At 39.4% G+C, this 19,201-nt stretch overlaps 1 protein-coding gene across 1 annotated transcript in view; it reads right to left on the bottom strand.

Annotated features, from left to right (window-relative positions):
• Window positions 1–2,941: 2,941 nt before the first annotated feature.
• Window positions 2,942–19,201, bottom strand: part of itpkcb (inositol-trisphosphate 3-kinase Cb) — a 28,639-nt gene continuing 12,379 nt past the window's right edge. Inside the window, exons 2-7 of the mRNA XM_056270219.1 lie at window positions 13,259–13,358; window positions 12,934–13,147; window positions 10,586–10,790; window positions 9,860–9,961; window positions 3,296–3,367; window positions 2,942–3,196 (exon numbers count right to left, since the gene is read on the bottom strand). Of these exons, the coding sequence (XP_056126194.1) occupies window positions 2,975–3,196; window positions 3,296–3,367; window positions 9,860–9,961; window positions 10,586–10,790; window positions 12,934–13,147; window positions 13,259–13,358 (915 nt within the window). The 3' untranslated portion in view covers window positions 2,942–2,974. The remainder of the gene's footprint in view (window positions 3,197–3,295; window positions 3,368–9,859; window positions 9,962–10,585; window positions 10,791–12,933; window positions 13,148–13,258; window positions 13,359–19,201) is intronic.

Raw genomic sequence — 19,201 nt, 5'->3', positions numbered from 1 at the left:
AAGGTATGAAATGTACTAAATATCTTCATGGATCATGATCTTTACTTAATATCCTAATGATTTTTGGCATAAAAGAAAAATCGATCATTTTGACCCATACAGTGTTTTGTTGGCTATTGCCACAAATATACCCGTGCGACTTAAGACTGGTTTTGTGGTCCAGGGTCACAATGTCACAAATTTTACAGGCTGCAGATGGTTTTAAGGACTAATCTGTCATTTATTGTGAGGTTAAGATGCTTCTCTTTTCTAATTGTGGTGTCTGCTAGGGCAAAACTTTGTGCAACGATTCTGTCGGTTTCGACAGCTGTATTTGTGAGGTAATCCTCTTGACTAATCTGAACATTCGGTTCCGTTCCCCTCAAACTGATCTGAGGATGCGAGTCATTTACTGACGACCATCAGTAATAGGACAAAGTGTTTATCTGTTCTGATGTCATTCAGGACACTTTAGTCATATGTTGTGCAACTCTAGGAAGAGCGGTTCTGAACAGGAAGTTATGACAGAGGAAAACATCACTTGGCAGGAATAGAACATTTACATTTAAAGTGAGCAGTATCCTTCCAATCTAAATAACTTCCTCTTGACTCACAAGAATGTTTTATTCAACATTCTTTTATTCAAGATTTTTAATGTTTTGGAAGGTGGCTCTCATGCTCACCATGTGAAATATTATTACAATTTAAATGCATTGTTTCAATATCTGTAGAAGTGTATTATTTTCAGCATCATTACTCCAGTCTTCAGTGTCACATGATCCTTCAGAAATCATTCTAATATGCTGATTTGCAGCTCAAGATACATTCATGATTATTATCAATGTACCAAAACAGTTGTGCTGCTTATTTTTGTGGAAACTATCATCATTTTTTCCAGAAAAAATATTCTTTGATTAATTAAAAACTCAAAATAACAGCATTTATTTAAACTATTACCCTTTGTAACAATGTATTGACTGTCATTTTAGATCAATTTAATGTATCCTTGCTAATAAAAGTTATTTCTTAAAAAAAAACATACTCAGCCCAGTCCATAATGTAGAGTATTGATGATCTTTAAATAATGGTGAATCAGAAAGTGAACAGGTGAAAAAGTGTATTAAACAAGAATGGTTCCAGTTTATTGTATTGGCTTTCAAGACAACAATGATTGAAGGAGATGCGAGAACAAATGCTCCGCATGTCCCTATTGCAATTAAACTGCCGTCTCAAACTATTAAATGGGCTGAGACGACTCGAAGAGGCAGCGCACCATCCAGTTCTCTTTCCAATTTAAAACAGGTCATCTTAAACACCCTGTATGGTAGAAGGAAACCAATTTCAACACATTGAACAATACATAATACTTTACATAATCTGTAAACAAGGCAGTGGATCTCCAGAGGAACGTGGTGTGACAGATGGGGAAATACTGACAGAAGGAATGCTGACAGACCGTGTGCAGGCCCGTTCAGGGTGGAAAATACAATCTCTGGTGCTGTAAGATAAACACACACACACACAGTGGTAGAACATCCCGTTCCGTAAACGAACATAATCAAGGTGAGGTAATCACTTTAACACAATGTTTGTGATCTTGAAAAGGATATTACCTGATTATGTTCAAATATACAGCCTGAAGCAAACATGAAGTGATGATGGAAAAAGTTTGGTGTCTGTCTTTTTAAAGCTGACCACAGCACCTAATTTGAGAACTAATGACACCAGTGGCCAGAACACATTTAATCTGATTATGTGCAGCAAAAAAGTTTCCACCACAGTTTGCAAGATCAGCCATCTCAGGATGACAATCTGTCAGATTTGATATTCATGCATGCGATGTGTCATGAACACTACGAAGCTGAACTTAATGATGTGGAAAGAGCTGAAGGTCGGAAGTCATTCTGGTGTGGGTCCCAGTACAAAAGGTCCAAAAATATTCTATTTGTATTTAAAGAAAAAAATTAAATCAGGTTAATGGTTGTTGGGGGCAGATAAAGGAGGTTGACTTCTCAAACCCCTTTTAGGCTAACCTAGAAACTGAACTATATGACTAACAGGTCAGCCTTAAAAACGAATTAACCAAGAGTGAACAAATGGATCAAACCATTCCATCAACACGTGTATATAAATATCTATACTTGTTAGCTTGTTGTGCATCTTTGTGACTGTGGCTATTTTTAAGAAACACTGCATCTAATTCTGATCAGTAAAGAAGAAGAAGAAGAAACACAATCTTGGTAGATTCCATCTAAACAACAATGTGGGCGGTTAGTCGAGTGCAAAAATGTTTGTGACTAACTCTACTACTTCACCTCTGACCGAGCCAATCTGTTAATGGTTTTGAACTAATTAAAGTTCTTCTGAACTGTTTAAATGGTTACATGATTGGAATATTATACACCATTAAGATTAGGGGGGGGGGGGGGGGGGGGGGTCTGCCTGTATCACCTTTCGGAAATAAACGAGGTACTAGTTAGATTATGGAACTAAAATCAGAGAAAGAAAAAAAAAATTATAAAAAAAAAAATGAAGTAAAATAAAAATTAAATAAGCACTATTTACATAACTGTGAAGCCCCTAAGATAAATTTACAAGGAAAAAAAAAAGTTTAGAAAAAACAAATAAACCAAAGCACATTCTAGTGTAATAGTGTTATCATCATACCTGTGGGTAAAAAAAAGAGAAAAGGAGACATAAAAAGAATAATCATGGTTTGTGCGCCCTGATAGTTTCTTCTCATCTGTTGCTCCTCACTGTCTGTTTGCTTTCAGTGTCAGTGTATCTCGACTGTTGTGGAGCTGTGTATCTGCAGGACCACATGACTAAAAAAGGAATGAGGAACGTGAGCTTGTGGAGCACCGAGTCAACAAAATCAGCTTGAGTTTTTCCGCTTTCTGTCACTCCCTCAGCACAAGAGCGCTCTTCTCAGGACTGATTTCCTATTATCCATCATCACGCGATCCTTCGGGCTGAAGCATGTTGGGTGCATCCATCAGGGTGAGGCAGGAGTCGAGTCCTGCAACATGTCACCAAAGATCTGAATGAGGTTGTCCAGACCCCACAGGTACCCGTCCTCCCGGTTTCCTTCGGCCCAGGGCGTCCGGTGGTCCAGGGTTTGGGGTGCTGGCAGTGGGACGGTCTTACCAAAGTCAATCATCCAGACTCGGGCCAGGCCTGAAGCATCGTGCACGAACAGCAAAGAATTCCCAACCACCTGGAGAGAAACTTATGAGTCATGATTTGTTTTGTTCAAGAGAAGACAATGATTTGGCCCAGGCAGGAAAGGATTTCACAACATGTACAGATTCCTCACCTCGTGTGTCCTGAAAAACCCTGACGTCTCTAGAGCACCGCGCAGCTCCGCCAGTCTCTGAAGATAACTCCTCTGCAGAAACAGAAGCACACACAGCTCTAGTTATACAGTACCACATCTCCTGGATTCTGATGGGTGAATACAGCCTTCCAGCTGTGCAAAAATACACAACAGCAATATTGTAGGAAACACCTATTAAAGGGGCAGTAAGCGATTGCTGCTGAGAGATGGCTGAGAGACATTACAAAAGTGAAAAGCTCAGAGGAATATCACTGGACAAAGAAGGCTTAGGATCAGGCTAGAGCTGTTTCATTTGATATTAGAAAAGCCTTCCAGCGCTGGAGAAACCTCGCTTTTTATTTTTCACAAAGCTTTATTTTGTTTCACTTCAGCTATGATAAAGAGACGTCCACTCTTGGATATATAATGTATATAATTGAGATCATTAATCTGCGCATGCGCGTGCGGTGTTTGTTTGTGTTTAGAGCTCCGTCGAATTGATTAATTAATCCTTGATTTTCTTCTTTACCACTCATTTATTAACAAGCACTTTCTATTTTTATATCGTGTGAACCTATCCTCGATACTATTCCCTATAAAAAACAATCGGATTGCTTTGATATCGCTACTTAGATCCAACTTTGCGAATCTCGGCTACTAGCCTTTAGCCCGCTAGCATTTCACGCGTGGGCTCGCGCCTATCGAGCGTCTGATTTTACACCCGTTTCACTGAAAGGATACAGGTTATATCCAGCATTCCAGTCCTAAATTAGTTGTGATATTGGTAGTATCACTACTAATTTACTGTTCATCTGTTATAATGGCGAACATATCGGATGTGTGTCTAACGTTACCTCTGAGTGCAGGTGAGGACACATTCGAGCTGATGTCGGTACGATTGGAACTGGAATCGGTGGAGAAACAGGTCCGTGGTCTGCTGGAGAGGCAAGCCGAGCTGCGGGATCGGCGATCAGCGCTTGAAACGTCACGCGCCGATGCACACAAGTCAGTGGTTAGTAACTTTTTGACTCCGACTTCCTCTACTCCGTGCGTTTCTCTGCCCAGGAGGACGCGATCATCTCTGGCTTCATTCACTCCGGCACCGACACAGCACCATGGACCCTGGGTGATCCCACAGCGGAAGACACGAGCCAGGACCAGAGCAAGAACCTCTCCGCCCCTCCCGGTCTTCGAGATCTCCACTCGGAACTGCTTCTCCCCTCTTCGCGAGTCGGAACGCGACAACGCCGTGATCATCGGCACTTCCATGGTCCGTCATGTCCGTGCTACCTCAGGTAAGGGTAAGGTGCGCACTCACTGCTTTCCTGGTGCTCGTGTTCTTGATGTCGCCGCACAGGTTCCCGAGATCCTGAACGGTGACGAGCGCGTCGGAGCCGTTGTCCTCCATGCGGGAACGAACGACATCAGGCTGCGGCAGACGGAGGTTCTGAAGAAGGACTACAGGAGCCTGATCGAGACGGTACGCAGCACAGCGCCTGAGGCAACGATCATCGTGTCTGGACCGCTTCCCACGTACCGACTAGGACAAGAAAGGTTCAGTAGACTATTTGCTCTAAATGAATGGTTAATGTCATGGTGTAATGAACAGAAACTGCTCTTTGTAAATAATTGGAATCTGTTCTGGGAGCGACCTAGGCTCTACCGTGCTGATGGCCTGCACCCCAGCAGAATCGGAGCGGCTGTTCTGTCGGACAACATCTCCAAGACGTTGCACACCATCTGACTAGTAAGTCAAAGTCCAATTCACAGTCTTTGCTGTCCCAACTTAATTGATATAAGTAGTGTAGAACATTATATAGAAACTGTGTCTATTCCTCGTCTAGTGAGGCCAAACAATAAATCTAGTGTAGGATCTAGGAAAAATCTTATTGTAATTAAACCAGAAAATCTAAATATCAGTGAACAAAAACAATTTCTAAAACTAGGTCTTCTAAACATTAGATCGCTCACACCTAAGGCGGTTATTGTAAATGAAATGGTCACAGATAATAGCTTCGATGTACTTTGCCTTACCGAAACCTGGCTTAAACCAAACGAGTATTTCGGTCTAAATGAGTCTACTCCGCCAGGATACTGTTATAAGCATGAGCCCCGTCTGATCGGTCGTGGCGGCGGTGTTGCAACAATCTATAGAGATATTCTTAATGTTACTCAGGAAACAGGTCACAGGTTTAATTCGTTTGAAGTACTTGTGCTAAACGTTACGCTCTTAGATGTAAGAAAGAAATCCCTATTATCTCTAGCCTTGGCTACTGTATATAGACCTCCAGGGCCCTACACTGATTTCCTAAAAGAGTTTACAGACTTTCTCTCAGATCTATTGGTCAATGCTGATAAAGCAATAATTGTTGGAGATTTTAACATACACGTAGATAACACAAATGATGCGTTAGGGGCTGCGTTTAAAGATTTATTAAACTCCTTTGGGGTCAAGCAGAATGTCAGTGGTCCCACTCATCGTCTAAATCATACACTAGATTTAATTATATCATACGGAACCAATCTAACCGATATAGATATTATACCGCAAAGTGACGATCTCACTGATCATCACATGGTAACTTGTATAATACGTACTGCTGAAATTTGTCATGTTGCGCCGCGTTATAGACCAGGCAGAACAATCCTTCCAACCACTATAGATAGATTCTCAAATAGCTTACCTGATCTATCTCAGCTGCTCAGTGAACCCAAACAAACAGATGAACTAGAGGAAATGACTGGCAGTTTGAGCACCATTTTCTCTAGTACATTAGATATTGTTGCACCAATTAGATTAAAAAAGGTTAGAGAGAAAACTAAAGCACCATGGTACAATAGTACTACACATGCTATCAAGAGAGAAACTCGTAACTTAGAGCGTAAATGGAAACAAACTAATTTAGAGGTCTTTAGAATCGTGTGGAAAGACAGTATGTCACGTTATAAAAAGGCTCTAAAAGCTGCCAGGGCTGAGCATCTCCGCAAACTAATAGAAAATAACAAAAATAATCCAAGGTTTTTATTTAACTCCGTGGCTAGACTAACAAATAAACAGACATCGCCAGAGCAAAATATTCCGTTACAGTATAGTTGTAATGATTTTATGAATTACTTCAATGAGAAAATAGAAAGCATCCGAAATACAATTGTAAATGTACAATCCTCTATGGTGTCTTGTGATTCAGCCTCAATTATCGCCCCTCAAGAACAACTACACCGCTTTACAACTGTAGGACAGGAAGAGCTAAATAAACTTATCATTGCATCTAAACCAACAACATGTTTATTAGATCCAATACCCACTAAACTACTGAAAGAAGTGTTACCTGTAGTGGAAGAGCCTCTTCTCAATATTATTAACTCGTCTTTATTCTTAGGTCATGTTCCAAAAATATTCAAGCTGGCAGTTATAAAACCTCTTATTAAGAAACCGCAATTAGATCAAAATAACTTAGCAAATTACAGACCCATTTCAAATCTTCCATTTATGTCTAAAATACTAGAAAAAATTGTGTCCGCTCAATTGTGCTCTTTCTTGCAAGAAAATGAGATATATGAAAAATTTCAGTCAGGATTCAGACCGCATCATAGCACAGAAACTGCGCTAGTTAAAATTACAAATGATTTACTTTTAGCTTCTGACCAAGGCTGTATCTCAATATTAGTTCTACTCGATCTTAGTGCTGCGTTTGACACTATAGATCACAAAATACTCTTGGATCGACTACAAAACTACACTGGTGTTCAGGGACAGGCATTAAGCTGGTTCAGATCGTACTTATCGGACCGTTACCATTTTGTTTGTTTAAATGGGGAAAAATCGAAGATAACGTCAGTAGACTATGGAGTGCCGCAAGGATCGGTGTTAGGCCCTCTGCTATTCTCAATATATATGCTGCCACTTGGTAATATTATAAGAAAACATGGAAATAATTTCCACTGCTATGCTGATGACACTCAATTATATATTTCATCACGACCAGATGAAAACACTAACTTATCTAAATTGACAGAATGTCTTAAAGATATAAAATGCTGGATGACGTGTTATTTCCTGCTATTAAATCCAGATAAAACGGAGGTATTACTTATTGGTCCAAAAAACTACCCACAAAATCTCTTACAATACAACTTTAATTTAGAAGGATGTCCTGTTACCTTATCGACTACAGTAAAAGACCAAAGAAAGGGTGTTATACTAGACCGCAACTTGTCTTTCGAAAATCATATTTCATATGTTACAAGAACTGCCTTTTTCCACCTTAGAAACATTGCTAAATTACGTAACATGCTATCCGTTTCTGATGCAGAAAAGTTAGTTCATGCATTCATGACCTCGAGACTAGATTACTGTAATGCTTTATTAGCTGGTTGTCCTGCATCCTCAATAAACAAGCTACAGTTAGTCCAAAATGCAGCCGCTAGAGTTCTTACTAGGTCAAGAAAATATGATCATATAACACCGATTCTATCATCTCTGCACTGGTTACCTATTAAGTTCCGTATCAATTACAAAGTACTACTACTGACCTATAAAGCCCTAAATGGTTTAGCTCCTGTGTATTTAATGGACCTTCTATCGCCCTACAATCCATCGCGTTCTTTAAGATCCCTAAATTCGAGGCTTCTGGTCATTCCTAGGATATCTAAGTCCACTAAAGGAGGGAGGGCGTTCTCACATTTAGCTCCTAAACTCTGGAATAGCCTTCCTGATATTGTTCGAGGCTCTGACTCGCTGTCCCAGTTTAAAACTAGATTAAAGACGCATCTCTTCAGCCAAGCATTCACATGATGCTTACCTTTTATACCACTGTTGAATCAGATCGAATGCATTAATATTATGAACAGCAGCTACGCTAATTATTTCCCATCTGCTTTTCTGCTGTTATCTCGGGACGCTAGTCCCGAGGTAAATAGCGTTCGTCAGCTCCAGTTTGTATCCAGCCTCTCACGGAGACTTCCGATGCCCCAACGCCTGCGATGAGACGACTCGACGCCTGTGAAGAGACGACTCAACGCCGGCGATATGTTATGCCCTAAATTAGTACATGATGACTAACTAACTATATTCTTCTATGTACATTTCTGAAATGCACTTTCTGTAAAGCTGCTTTGAAACAATATGTATTGTGAAAAGCGCTATACAAATAAATTTGAATTGAATTGAATTGAATAATGTGTTCGAGCATTTTGGGTGTGGATCAATGAGTTAAGTTTTAATTTTAAATATAAAGTGTTTCTCAGAAATCATTTACTGCTATAGTACAAATAAAAAAAAACATAAAAAGTTACAGTCTGAAACATACTATGGCAGAATTTGTTGATTATACTTTACTTTAAGGTGTCCTTGATACAGTTCAAGTACTGTGTAATATAAATTAACTACATGCATTACTATAGGTTTAGGATTAATGTTTGGTTTAGAGTTAGTTGCATGCAATTATACATAATTAACTGTTATTACCATAGCAAGTGCATGTGTAACTAAGACACGGTTGCACTTTATTTTACAGTCCTGTTCCGCATGTACATACTAATTGTTTAATAATAACTGGCTAATAACTAGGTAATAACCCTGAACCCATAAACCTGCAGTTTCCTCATATTACTCAGGACTTTCTTATGGTAAATATGCTGCAAGTAAGTGCACATACTGTAAAATAAAGTGCAGCCAAAGACACTGTAAAAAAGTGTTATCAATTTATTACATATAAATTAACAAAACTGGAGGAATCTGAATGATCATTTTACTCATTTAGTCCCACTCTTGTTAAAAAAAGTGAATAACATTTTGTAATTTCCATCTCCTTATTTTTGTTTTATAAATACGTTTTGTACGTTTACATAAAAATATGTATGTAAGTTTTGAAAATGACAGCCATAACTTATAAAAAATTATTTGAACAAAAAAAAAAAAAAAAAAAAAAATAAAGCAATAAATATTAGTTCCTAATCCTATGTTTGTCCAGTGGAACGGGTATTTTAAATGGAAAAGAAAACTGTTTTTTTTTATATAGTAACAGAGTTGTTAATTAAATATTTAATGTAGTACTATATTGTAGTTGACAACATTAATAATGTAGCAGAGGCTCTTGTTATTCAGAAAAGCCTTTGTCATTGTCAGAACTGCCCTTCACAGAAATTCACTAAAAACCCCTCAGGAAGATATTTAGATAGACTGTTTTATTTATGTCAGCATCTAAGGCTATTTTCATGGCAAAAATTAAATTACAAAAAAAACAAATATCATATAAATACAATAAAACCAAGCAAACAAACACAAGTCATATTCTTTTTTTTTTTTTTTTAAATGAACATCATAAAAAAATCCTAAACCTTTTCAGGCATAATCTTACTAAATAAGTCCTTAAGTGAAATAACTTGTTCCCTCAGGAAGAAATCAACATTACAGATTAAAGGCTGTTGTTGTAGTTTGTTTTCTTTTGCATTTTCACAAATATAATACTAAAATAAATCATGAAAGCCATTGGCAAAAGCTAACGAATTAAAACCTTCAGTGCAGAGTTAAAACAGTGCAACCTTTCCATCGAAACAACATACCAGTAACTGTTTGTTTCCATCCACAAAGTCCACCAAGGCCTTCGTCACCTGCTCCTTATGTTTGGTTTTTTTAAAGCTGGTGTTGCATGTGCCATCTGCTTTCTAAAATGAAACACAAGGTTAATGACAAGCTGAGTTTTCAGCATCATCACTCCAGTCTGTAGCGTCACATGATCCTTCAGAAATCATTCTAATATGCTGACTTTGCTGATTTCTTATTATTATCAATGTTGTAGGGCTGGGAAAAAAATCGATTTGATTTAAAAATCGAGTTGGTAGGTCAAATCGATTAATATTTTCAAAAAAATCGATTTTTTAGATATTTTTTTCTCCCCATTATAAATAATTTGGAAGTTTAACAATCTTTGTTGCACACTGCACAGTGACTTTTCAGTTAGAGAAAGGGTTTGCCTTTGCAATTTTGTTTATGTGTTGATGCACTTTAATTAAATACAATAAATATAAATATTTAAAATATATTTACAGTTCGCAGTTATTTTGTTTTAAATGGAAGGGGGGGGGGGGGGGGGGTCTAATCGAATATCAAGTTTTTTATAATAATAATAAAATAACAGATTTTTTATAGAAATTTTTTTTTTTTAAAACAGTGTTGCTTAATATTTTTGTGGAAACCATTATACATTTTTTTCAGGATTCAGAATGAACAAAGCTCATCCTGAGTGACCAGATCAAGTAACATCTGTATTTTATCAGCTAAGCCCCCACCTTGATGCCCTCTATGCGGAAGCCGAGCGTGGCGGTTGAGCTCAGCGTCTCCCTCCACTGCATGTATCGAGGTTTGAGAACGGCCTGCTGGGCTCTCTCCTCTGGACTGGGCGCTCCCGGGTCCACAGCCACCATTTTCTCATACATGTCCTTCCTGAGACGAGGACGCTCACGGGCCTTTACCAGCTCTTCCTCCAGGTATGTCCTGTGGTAAAAGAAATGAAGCCATCAATCACACCATTCACAACCCTCGTTCATTTATGACGTCAACCTCGCCGAGCCTTCTAGTTTGTCTGGTTAGGGCTGGTTTGGAGTTGGGAGGTTTTAACAAATAAGCTTATTTGTATAATCTCATTAAACCTGAACTGATCTGTAGGGGTGTAACAAGATATCACATCACAATATATCGCAATACAAAAGTGTATCAATATGTATCGTGGATAGTAACAATATGTAGTGTGTGTAGTTTACCCAAAATGAAAATTTCTGTGTGAGTAAAAAAATTCAAGTTTTCAGAGTTTTAGTGTCAGTACTACATTAAACTACTATATATAATGTTGCATTGAATGTATAATAATGCAATGGGGTAATATTTGTGGGTCCTGATAATGCCAAATGTCTTATGTTACCAGTAAAAAGTGCTACATTATTTTAAATACATCTTGTCAGTGACAGAGTGCATATTCGCCTAAAATAATTGTGTATTTTCAGCTTTAGAATCATCAATATTGTTATTCTGGTGTCTCTATTGTCTTGTGCATTGGGTTACGAGCATCGAGTCCAAGACTATTCATTTCCACCCCCAATGCAATACCAAATTTAACATTTCAATAAACAGTCATTTTTTTGTTAAGCTTTTACCATATGTCTTGGAGTATCGCAATAATATCGTATCGTGAGTTCAGTATCGTGCAGGGATGTAGTGGAGGCTAAACGCACGTAAACGCCGTTTACGCACCTCCCAATTTTCGTAAATAGCGTTTACCCACCTCCAAAGTGCGTTTATCCACCTCTAAATTGCGTTTATCCACCTCTAAATAGCCTGTAGACATTTTAAATTAAGCTTATGTCGTTTTAGTTTCATATTGTTCATTATTAGTTTCATAGGTATATAAACCTAAGACGATTCTTTCATATTGCGCTGCATTACTGTCAGTGTTGTTGACTATTACTGACGGGTTGCGCTGTTGACGCTCGCGCAGCCTCTCGAGGAGAAATCTACACAAATGAGCGCACACACACTCAGTTAACAACATACTGCCTATTACATATCTAAATGTGGAGTTTTTATACTTTTAACATATGTTAAGCAACCTCAATTATTTTTCCTGAACACCATCACGATTGAAAATGTGACATTGATTTCCTACAACAGTTCAACAAACAGTTAAAATTAAGTCACTTACATTTTAGATGCAATATTGCCTGTTTTTGTTCTGTTTCAACGCGAAAATAGTTCGAAACAAAAATCACAGCAGAACCACGGCGCATCTCACAGGAACACTCAACCTGTTTTCATTACTGAATGATTCAGCATTTTGAACGAATCGATTGAGTCAAAGATTCAATGACCCATTCATAAACATCTGTCTCATTCTTGAATGAATCAGCCGTTTGAACAAATCGTTTGATTGAATGAATCAATGACTCACTCATTAAGACGGTCGCCTGCCGCCACCTACTGGCGGTTTAGTGTTATGTTTAAAAGTAGTATCATTCTTTCCAATGTTTCTTATATGTAAATTTAAATCAATTTCATTACATTATTTTATGCAATTGTAATTTTTCAGTGTAAATGATTTAATTTGATCAGCCCCTAGGGTAACAGCCCTATAGTGTCTTATTATTCGAAATAATTGAATTTATTGATCAAATTTAGGAATTTAAAAATGAAAGATGAAGCATACATTTAAAAATAGTGGGGGAGGGGATGCCCTTTAAAGGTGCAGATATTACAATATGCCGATTTAAATATCAAAGCTGATTGAACACTGATGAGAATATTGTTTCAGAATAAATTAACACACACACACACAAAAAAAAAAAATCCGGACGAGCAACTTTTTTACTCGGACAAGTGAATGACAGATTTACTTGTCCTAAGAACAAGCGTGTGAAAAGGCGTAATGAGCCCTCCCTATAGCAATGTCATCAGGACACACATACACCATTAGGCAGTGGCCCACCTTACCGGGTGACCACGTCGTGGTCCACCAGAATTTATAGTTTACCCACCTCTTTTTTTACCACTACACCTCTGGTATCGTGATATGTATCGAATCGTGACATGAGGGTGTCGTTACACATCTACTGATCTGTATTCTTTCCCCTAAGTGTCTCCTTCTCACCTGCTTCCCATCTTGCAATCCATGATTGAAGGGGAGTCAAAGTCGGTCAGCAGATCATCCATCATGTTGTAATCCTGGTCATTCTGCTGCACGACACCATAATAACCAGGTACAAATGGCCGGAGGTTGTCATTCATCAGCTTCTCCAGACACTGATGTTCACATTCACAATACTTCTTCAACAGTTTCCCATACTCGCCCGCCTGGAAACTACCTACACACAAAGAGGCAAAAACGGTGTTCATTTCATCAGTCCAAAATGATGGCTCCGATGCATTCATCTCCTCCATTCATTCAGCAATTAAAAATGAAAATGAGTTTTTACCTGCATGGCCTGCGAGCTGAATCCAAGGATATCGTTTCTTAAAGGAAACCACAAATGGAGAGCAATGCACCATGGTCTTCAACTTCCTCCACGATTTGGCCTGAAATCAAAGATTGCATATGCTCAGATCATAGAAATCATTTTCTCCTCATCCCACTTCAACCACATCTGTTTTCTCTAAACTAACATTTGGTGTAAGATTGCTCTGATTGGTCGGGCGCCGAGGTCTCTATAAAGGCCAATCAGATGACGCAAAACTCGCGAGACAATTTTATAATAATAATAACCTTTATTTTCTATTAAATGTACATCTCAAAGCACTGTACAAAAACAATTAAAACAACACACAAAGAGACATAATACACAGTAAAATAAAAATAAAAGACAATAAATCAATTAAAAGATAACTTAAAACATTTTTGTTTTAGGCTGAGATTTAAAAACACCAAAAGATTTGGCTCGCCTGATCTCAATCAGTAGATAATTCCAAAGTTTTGGAGCTAATGAAGAAAAAGCCCTATCTCCCATTAATCTCAAACGAGTTGAGGGAACCGTTAAAAGACCAGTTTCCGAAGAACCAAGATCACGTTTTGGAGTGTATGGAGTTAAAAGCTCGGTCAAATATTGAGGTGCCAAACCATGCAGTGCCTTGTAGGTAAGCATCAAAATTTTGAAGTCCACCCTAAACCTAATGGGAAGCCAGTGCAAAGACTTTAAAACGGGAGTAATATGGTCTCGTATGTTTGTTCTAGTAAGGATTCTGGCAGCCGAATTTTGCAAAACCTGCATTCTGTTTAAGGTAACTTTTGACACGCCAGCTAACAAGGCATTACAGTAATCAATATGTGAAAACACAAAAGTGTTTATCAATCTCTCAGCAACAGTAAACGACAGCATTGGAAAGAAATCAATTTTGACTGGTCTGGCAGTTCTACCAGGTGTCTGAATTATATAATAAAATATTTATTCAGAGACACTGCAAAGACAGCAGCCATACAGCAAGAAACCAGCGCTGTGATTCTAGTGCATTTCTTTCCCTCACAACGGTGTGCTTTCGTTCCTCCTTAAAAGCCCAAACTTAACGTCCAAATCAGCTTGATCAGTGACTGCCGTAAAATACTAGCCTGACTTCGTCATAATCATATTCTAGTCAGAATGTGAGTCTGATATAGTCTGGGTCAGGGCTGGACTGGGACAAAAAATCGGCCCGGGCATTATGGCCCAGACTGGCCCACTATATAACACAACCGAACTTTGCACGCCCTTGAATATGTATACCAACTATTAAAACCACTAATGCCATAAGTGAATAGGAGTGAGTAAGAGTTAACCAATGAAATTAACTACTAAGTTGAACTATACTCCACAGTGATTAATCCTAAAGAAAGCTATAAGCTGGGATAGCAATACCGGTTTTTCCCACAGGATTTTGGGAAATCTGTGGTGAGTGCACCTCTGTCCCTCTAGGGGGGTTCGGGGGCATGCTCCCCCGTAAGAAAATTTTGTGCTTTTTAATGTTAAATTCATCAATCTGGTGCACTTTGAGAGTTAAAAATAAAGAGCTCCAACCCATATTCAGTGTGCAAATTGAACAAAGAAAAACTCAAAACTCTTTTAGTTGTGATATAGTGTCTGTCTACATTACACTACTACATAATAATAGTTATAATATTAATCCCATGGCAGTAATAGCCATAGGTTGTAAAACAAATGCACTGAAAAATAAAAGCAACTTTCATAATTAGTTTCGTACTAATTTCTATACAGAGATAAGCACATGATCTTTTATTTTGACGGAAACGGCATCGAGCTTTTATTTTGAAGAAAAATATGGCTTACAAACTCATTACTCATTATTGTCTCATTACAATTCTAATAGAGGGTATGCGCATGACGTCACCGTCGGCCGGAGTGAATGCGGTCACGCCCACAAGTGGCAAAAAGACTGAGCGCCAGCATTTGTTTTCAGCGTGAATGCCGTGAAAAACACACAAAACACATCTAAAACGGGAAAGAGCTTTGCGATTGACTGTACAACTAGATTTGACCAGAAATCTGAGGTACTGTATATTTTTACAGACTGCAAAAAGCTACAGACCAGACTATATTCTGCATAATTGGATGTTTTTAAATAAACACTGACAAAAAACTATACAAGTTTTAGGGCTGGATAACATTAATGTAAGTGATCACTCAGATTTAGACCTATCTATATTGTATTTATATAAAACGTTAACAGGCAAATTTTCTTCATTTATTTCCCCGGCGTCGAAATCAGGCACATATAAATGTCAGGAAACACGATTCCTGGCTGCATGTCAATATCCATGGATCACTGGATCTTTGATAAGTTGTAAGGAACACTATATCGAGTCCAACTTTTAGTTTAAACTGATAATAGTTTGTTTTACTCGCGTTAACGCAGTTTCCCCTATTAGCTCCAGTCACGCAGCAGCTCTTCTGCCACTCAGTCCCGCTGAGGGGGGCGTGTTCCGGCGGGGAAGTGACGTTAATGCATTCCCTCTATAAAATGCGTAATCGTCAAATATGCAGATGTGTAAATAATGCGTAACTGGGTAGTGGGTTCCTACATAGCCTAATGGTGTGTTCACACCGAACGCGAATTTAATTATTTGGGTGAGTAGATTACATACAAAGTCAATGCAAAGACGCGAGTAGACGCATCATTCGCGCCGGGCGTTGCGAATGACGCGAATTGGGCAACGCGTTTGCCGCAAATGTCTTCCGCGCAAGTTGAAAAATTTGAACTCGAGCGAATGTTCAAGCGTCTAACTAAACGCGATAGACGCGTATTTGACGCTCTATTCGTGTTCGGTGTGAACACACCATAAGTGTTGTTGTGACAGTAGCCTAGTTCTGCTTACCACAGTTCTCTGCACTCACTCATCTCTCTCCTTATCCTCCTCACTATCCTCATCATCAGACACTTGAAGGGCCTTTGAAGTGTCTTTTTTCACGCTATTTCTCTGCACATTCCTTGCGTTTCTTCTCCATCGCTCTGACTATTTTGACAGATACACACTGACACTGCTCGCTCACTCAGAGCTCAAAGGGGCAGGAGTTTAAAGATGTGATTGGACCAGCCCAGAGTCAATCAAGAAAATAACCAATGGGCCGCTGATCTACACGTTTCATCATGCGCCGGTCTGTGAGAAAAAGAAACACCTACGCTGACTTTTTTGTCCAATGCATTACACCGGCACAAAGATCCCAGAGCCGCCAATTAAACAAAACTAAACGCAATGGGCCGCCGATATACGAGTTTTATGGGCCGTTCAGACAAAAAAAAAAAAAAGAAGTATGAGATGTATCGGCCCACAAAGCACGTCGGCCCACCGGGCAAATGCCCGGTATGCCCGATGGCCAGTCCAGCCCTGGTCTGGGTTTCCCCATACTGCCTTCCCGCAGCGCGATTTTATTCACGCTGAAAGGCAGTATGGATACCATGGACCAAATGTTCGCCTCATTTAGGGAACCAATCACAGAACGGGGAGGGAGCAGCAAGACGATGACGCGTCTATGCGACACACCGAAGCAGTTTGTTTATACCTATGGATCAAACATGGCAGTAGACGCGAAGTTACCTTTCGAAGCAGCCTTACGGCCGCTTCACACATGGGTTACACACCGCAAGCGTGAGCGGCACTTGAGCAGCGCGTCAGCGTAACTACATCGTCACTGCAGCTGCAGACGCGCGAGAGTATTCACACTGGAAGTGTCACAGCAGCGGCTCCAAAGCTACATATCGTTAGCCTCATAGCATAATTGCTTAAGTCATTTTGTGTTTTTTCTTGTTTTCCAAAGACATTGAAATATGACTTCGGCATTATATATAAGCGAGCAATTCTTTACAAAGACAACTATACATTTGTTTTTAGAAGTTGGTCATTTTATAACATTGATAGTCTTGAAATTTTGTAATGGGGAGGTGTACAACATTCGCATATTAGTTAAATGTAATACAACAAAACAACCCAGAAAATGGCTCCAATCTATTAGTTTCAGTCATACTTTCGATGTTTACAAGACGCAACTCCGCGGATAAAAAACAAAACACACAAATAAACCACACACTCGGGTTTGATTTGGGTTGTGCTAGCCTGTAGCTGTCTGTGTGTTAATGTTACATGAACTAAAAGAACGTTTATATATAATATTTTCTGGCTAGTTTACTTTAGTTTTTTTTATTTATATAATACACAACTTTCACCCAAACTGAATAATTAAAAAAGTTTTTACCAGGTAAATCTTCTATAAATATTTTAGAGTCTTTTTTTTCTTTTATTTGCCTACTCAAGTTCTTGTTAAAACTTTTTGTGGCAATTTGTGTGAAATCACATTTATTTTTGTCCATCAAAAGTGTGCTTTCACTTTAATTTAGCGTGAGCAATGCAGCAAAAAACAGATTCGAAACCCCCGCTTCACTGCTGTTCACGCGCCGCTCCTGCTCGACGCTCTCGCGCTGCTCCCGGTGTGAATGCACTCATTGCTTAACATGCACGCCGAAAAAAATACGCGCCGCTCACGCATGCGGTGTGAAACGGCCGCTAGATACACGCCATCGTGTAGGCTACACATAAATCTCTGACCCATCGGCCATCGTCGTCTCCCTCGTCTCATTTCTGTCGCTCTACATGCGTCATCTGGTATAATTGAAACGATTGGCTATGAGCTACGTACAGGCGCATTTGATAGACATTCTTAGCACCCAATAAACGGCTCTGGGCATTCGTAAACCACGCCTCAAATACGAGAAAATGAACATGTGGTTCCCAGACCCAAGTCTCAACGAGAATAGGCTTTATGCACAAGCTTCACTACTTCCTGAACTTCAGCCAGCCCTTTGTTTCCTGTCTGTCATTATTGGACAAACTGATTAATCCAGGTGTGCTTGATTATTGTTACTGAGGCCAGGCACACCTGGATTAATCAGTTTGTCCAATAATGACAGACAGGAAACAAAGGGCTGGCTGAAGTTCAGGAAGTAGTGAAGCTGTGGCATAAAGCCAATTGGGTCTGGCGTTAGCCAGGCTAAGTCTGATACTGCTCCATAGAGCTTTGATTATGAGGCGTGTCTTAACCGAACCAGGAAAAAAAACTCTGCACTCAATTGGATAGACTTACAACCAATCAGAGCAACGCAGTAAGTGTTTTTTTTATGAGCTACGCAAAGTTGTCAACAGAACTCAACTGCACGCACGCTGGAAGAAGTAGTAAAATAATGAGTGTTGCTTCTTCTACTTGGTCCTCCATGAGTGCGACCAAAGGAGAAACCACAACAACCACAGGGTTTTCATTGCGTCCCGTCTTCTTAGTGACCATCGAGCCAGCTGATAAAATAAACTTTTGCCGAATCCCGTAGGAAGGACGGCAAACACATCTTTCCGATCAACAAATGCCTTGATTGCAGTTCTCTGTTCGTCTTTTAAAATGAATGCGCTGTCGATTTCTTTTACAACAGACGCGATAGCGGGATCTCTACATCTCAGTTCTCCAGCTGCAGTCATCTCTGAGGGAAACCAGTTCAACCCAAGCGCTCTTTGATGACGTGATGATTACGTAACTGGAGATCATCTGTCCATCATCGTATAAAGCCCGCCCTGGCAATTTGATTGGCCCGACGATTTCTGAACCAATCATAATTACTCCTCAATGGATCGAGTCCAGACCGAACTTCCCGACCAAAAAATGTTGTGGGCTGGGTTCGGGCTGGCATCCAGGCTAGTAAAACACAGTCTACTGTTGCTAAACTACAGGATGTGCTTGACAATAAAAGTTATTAAAGTTATTAAAACCGCCATAAGCCGTGAAAGTGTTTCTGTGGCTTTCTGTGTGGGCTCTCCGAGACGCAGTGAAACACGCACAAGCAAGTGAACTTTGAACCTAAACGGTTAAAAACACACAGAAATGTTTCAAAATGCC

The sequence above is a fragment of the Rhinichthys klamathensis genome, unplaced genomic scaffold (assembly GCF_029890125.1).
Source record: "Rhinichthys klamathensis goyatoka isolate OS25496 unplaced genomic scaffold, OSU_Roscu_1.1 h1tg000299l_1, whole genome shotgun sequence".
Taxonomy (NCBI): Eukaryota; Metazoa; Chordata; class Actinopteri; order Cypriniformes; family Leuciscidae; genus Rhinichthys; species Rhinichthys klamathensis.
Note: the sequence above shows the minus strand (reverse complement) of the source record. Positions and strands in the feature narration are given on the sequence as shown.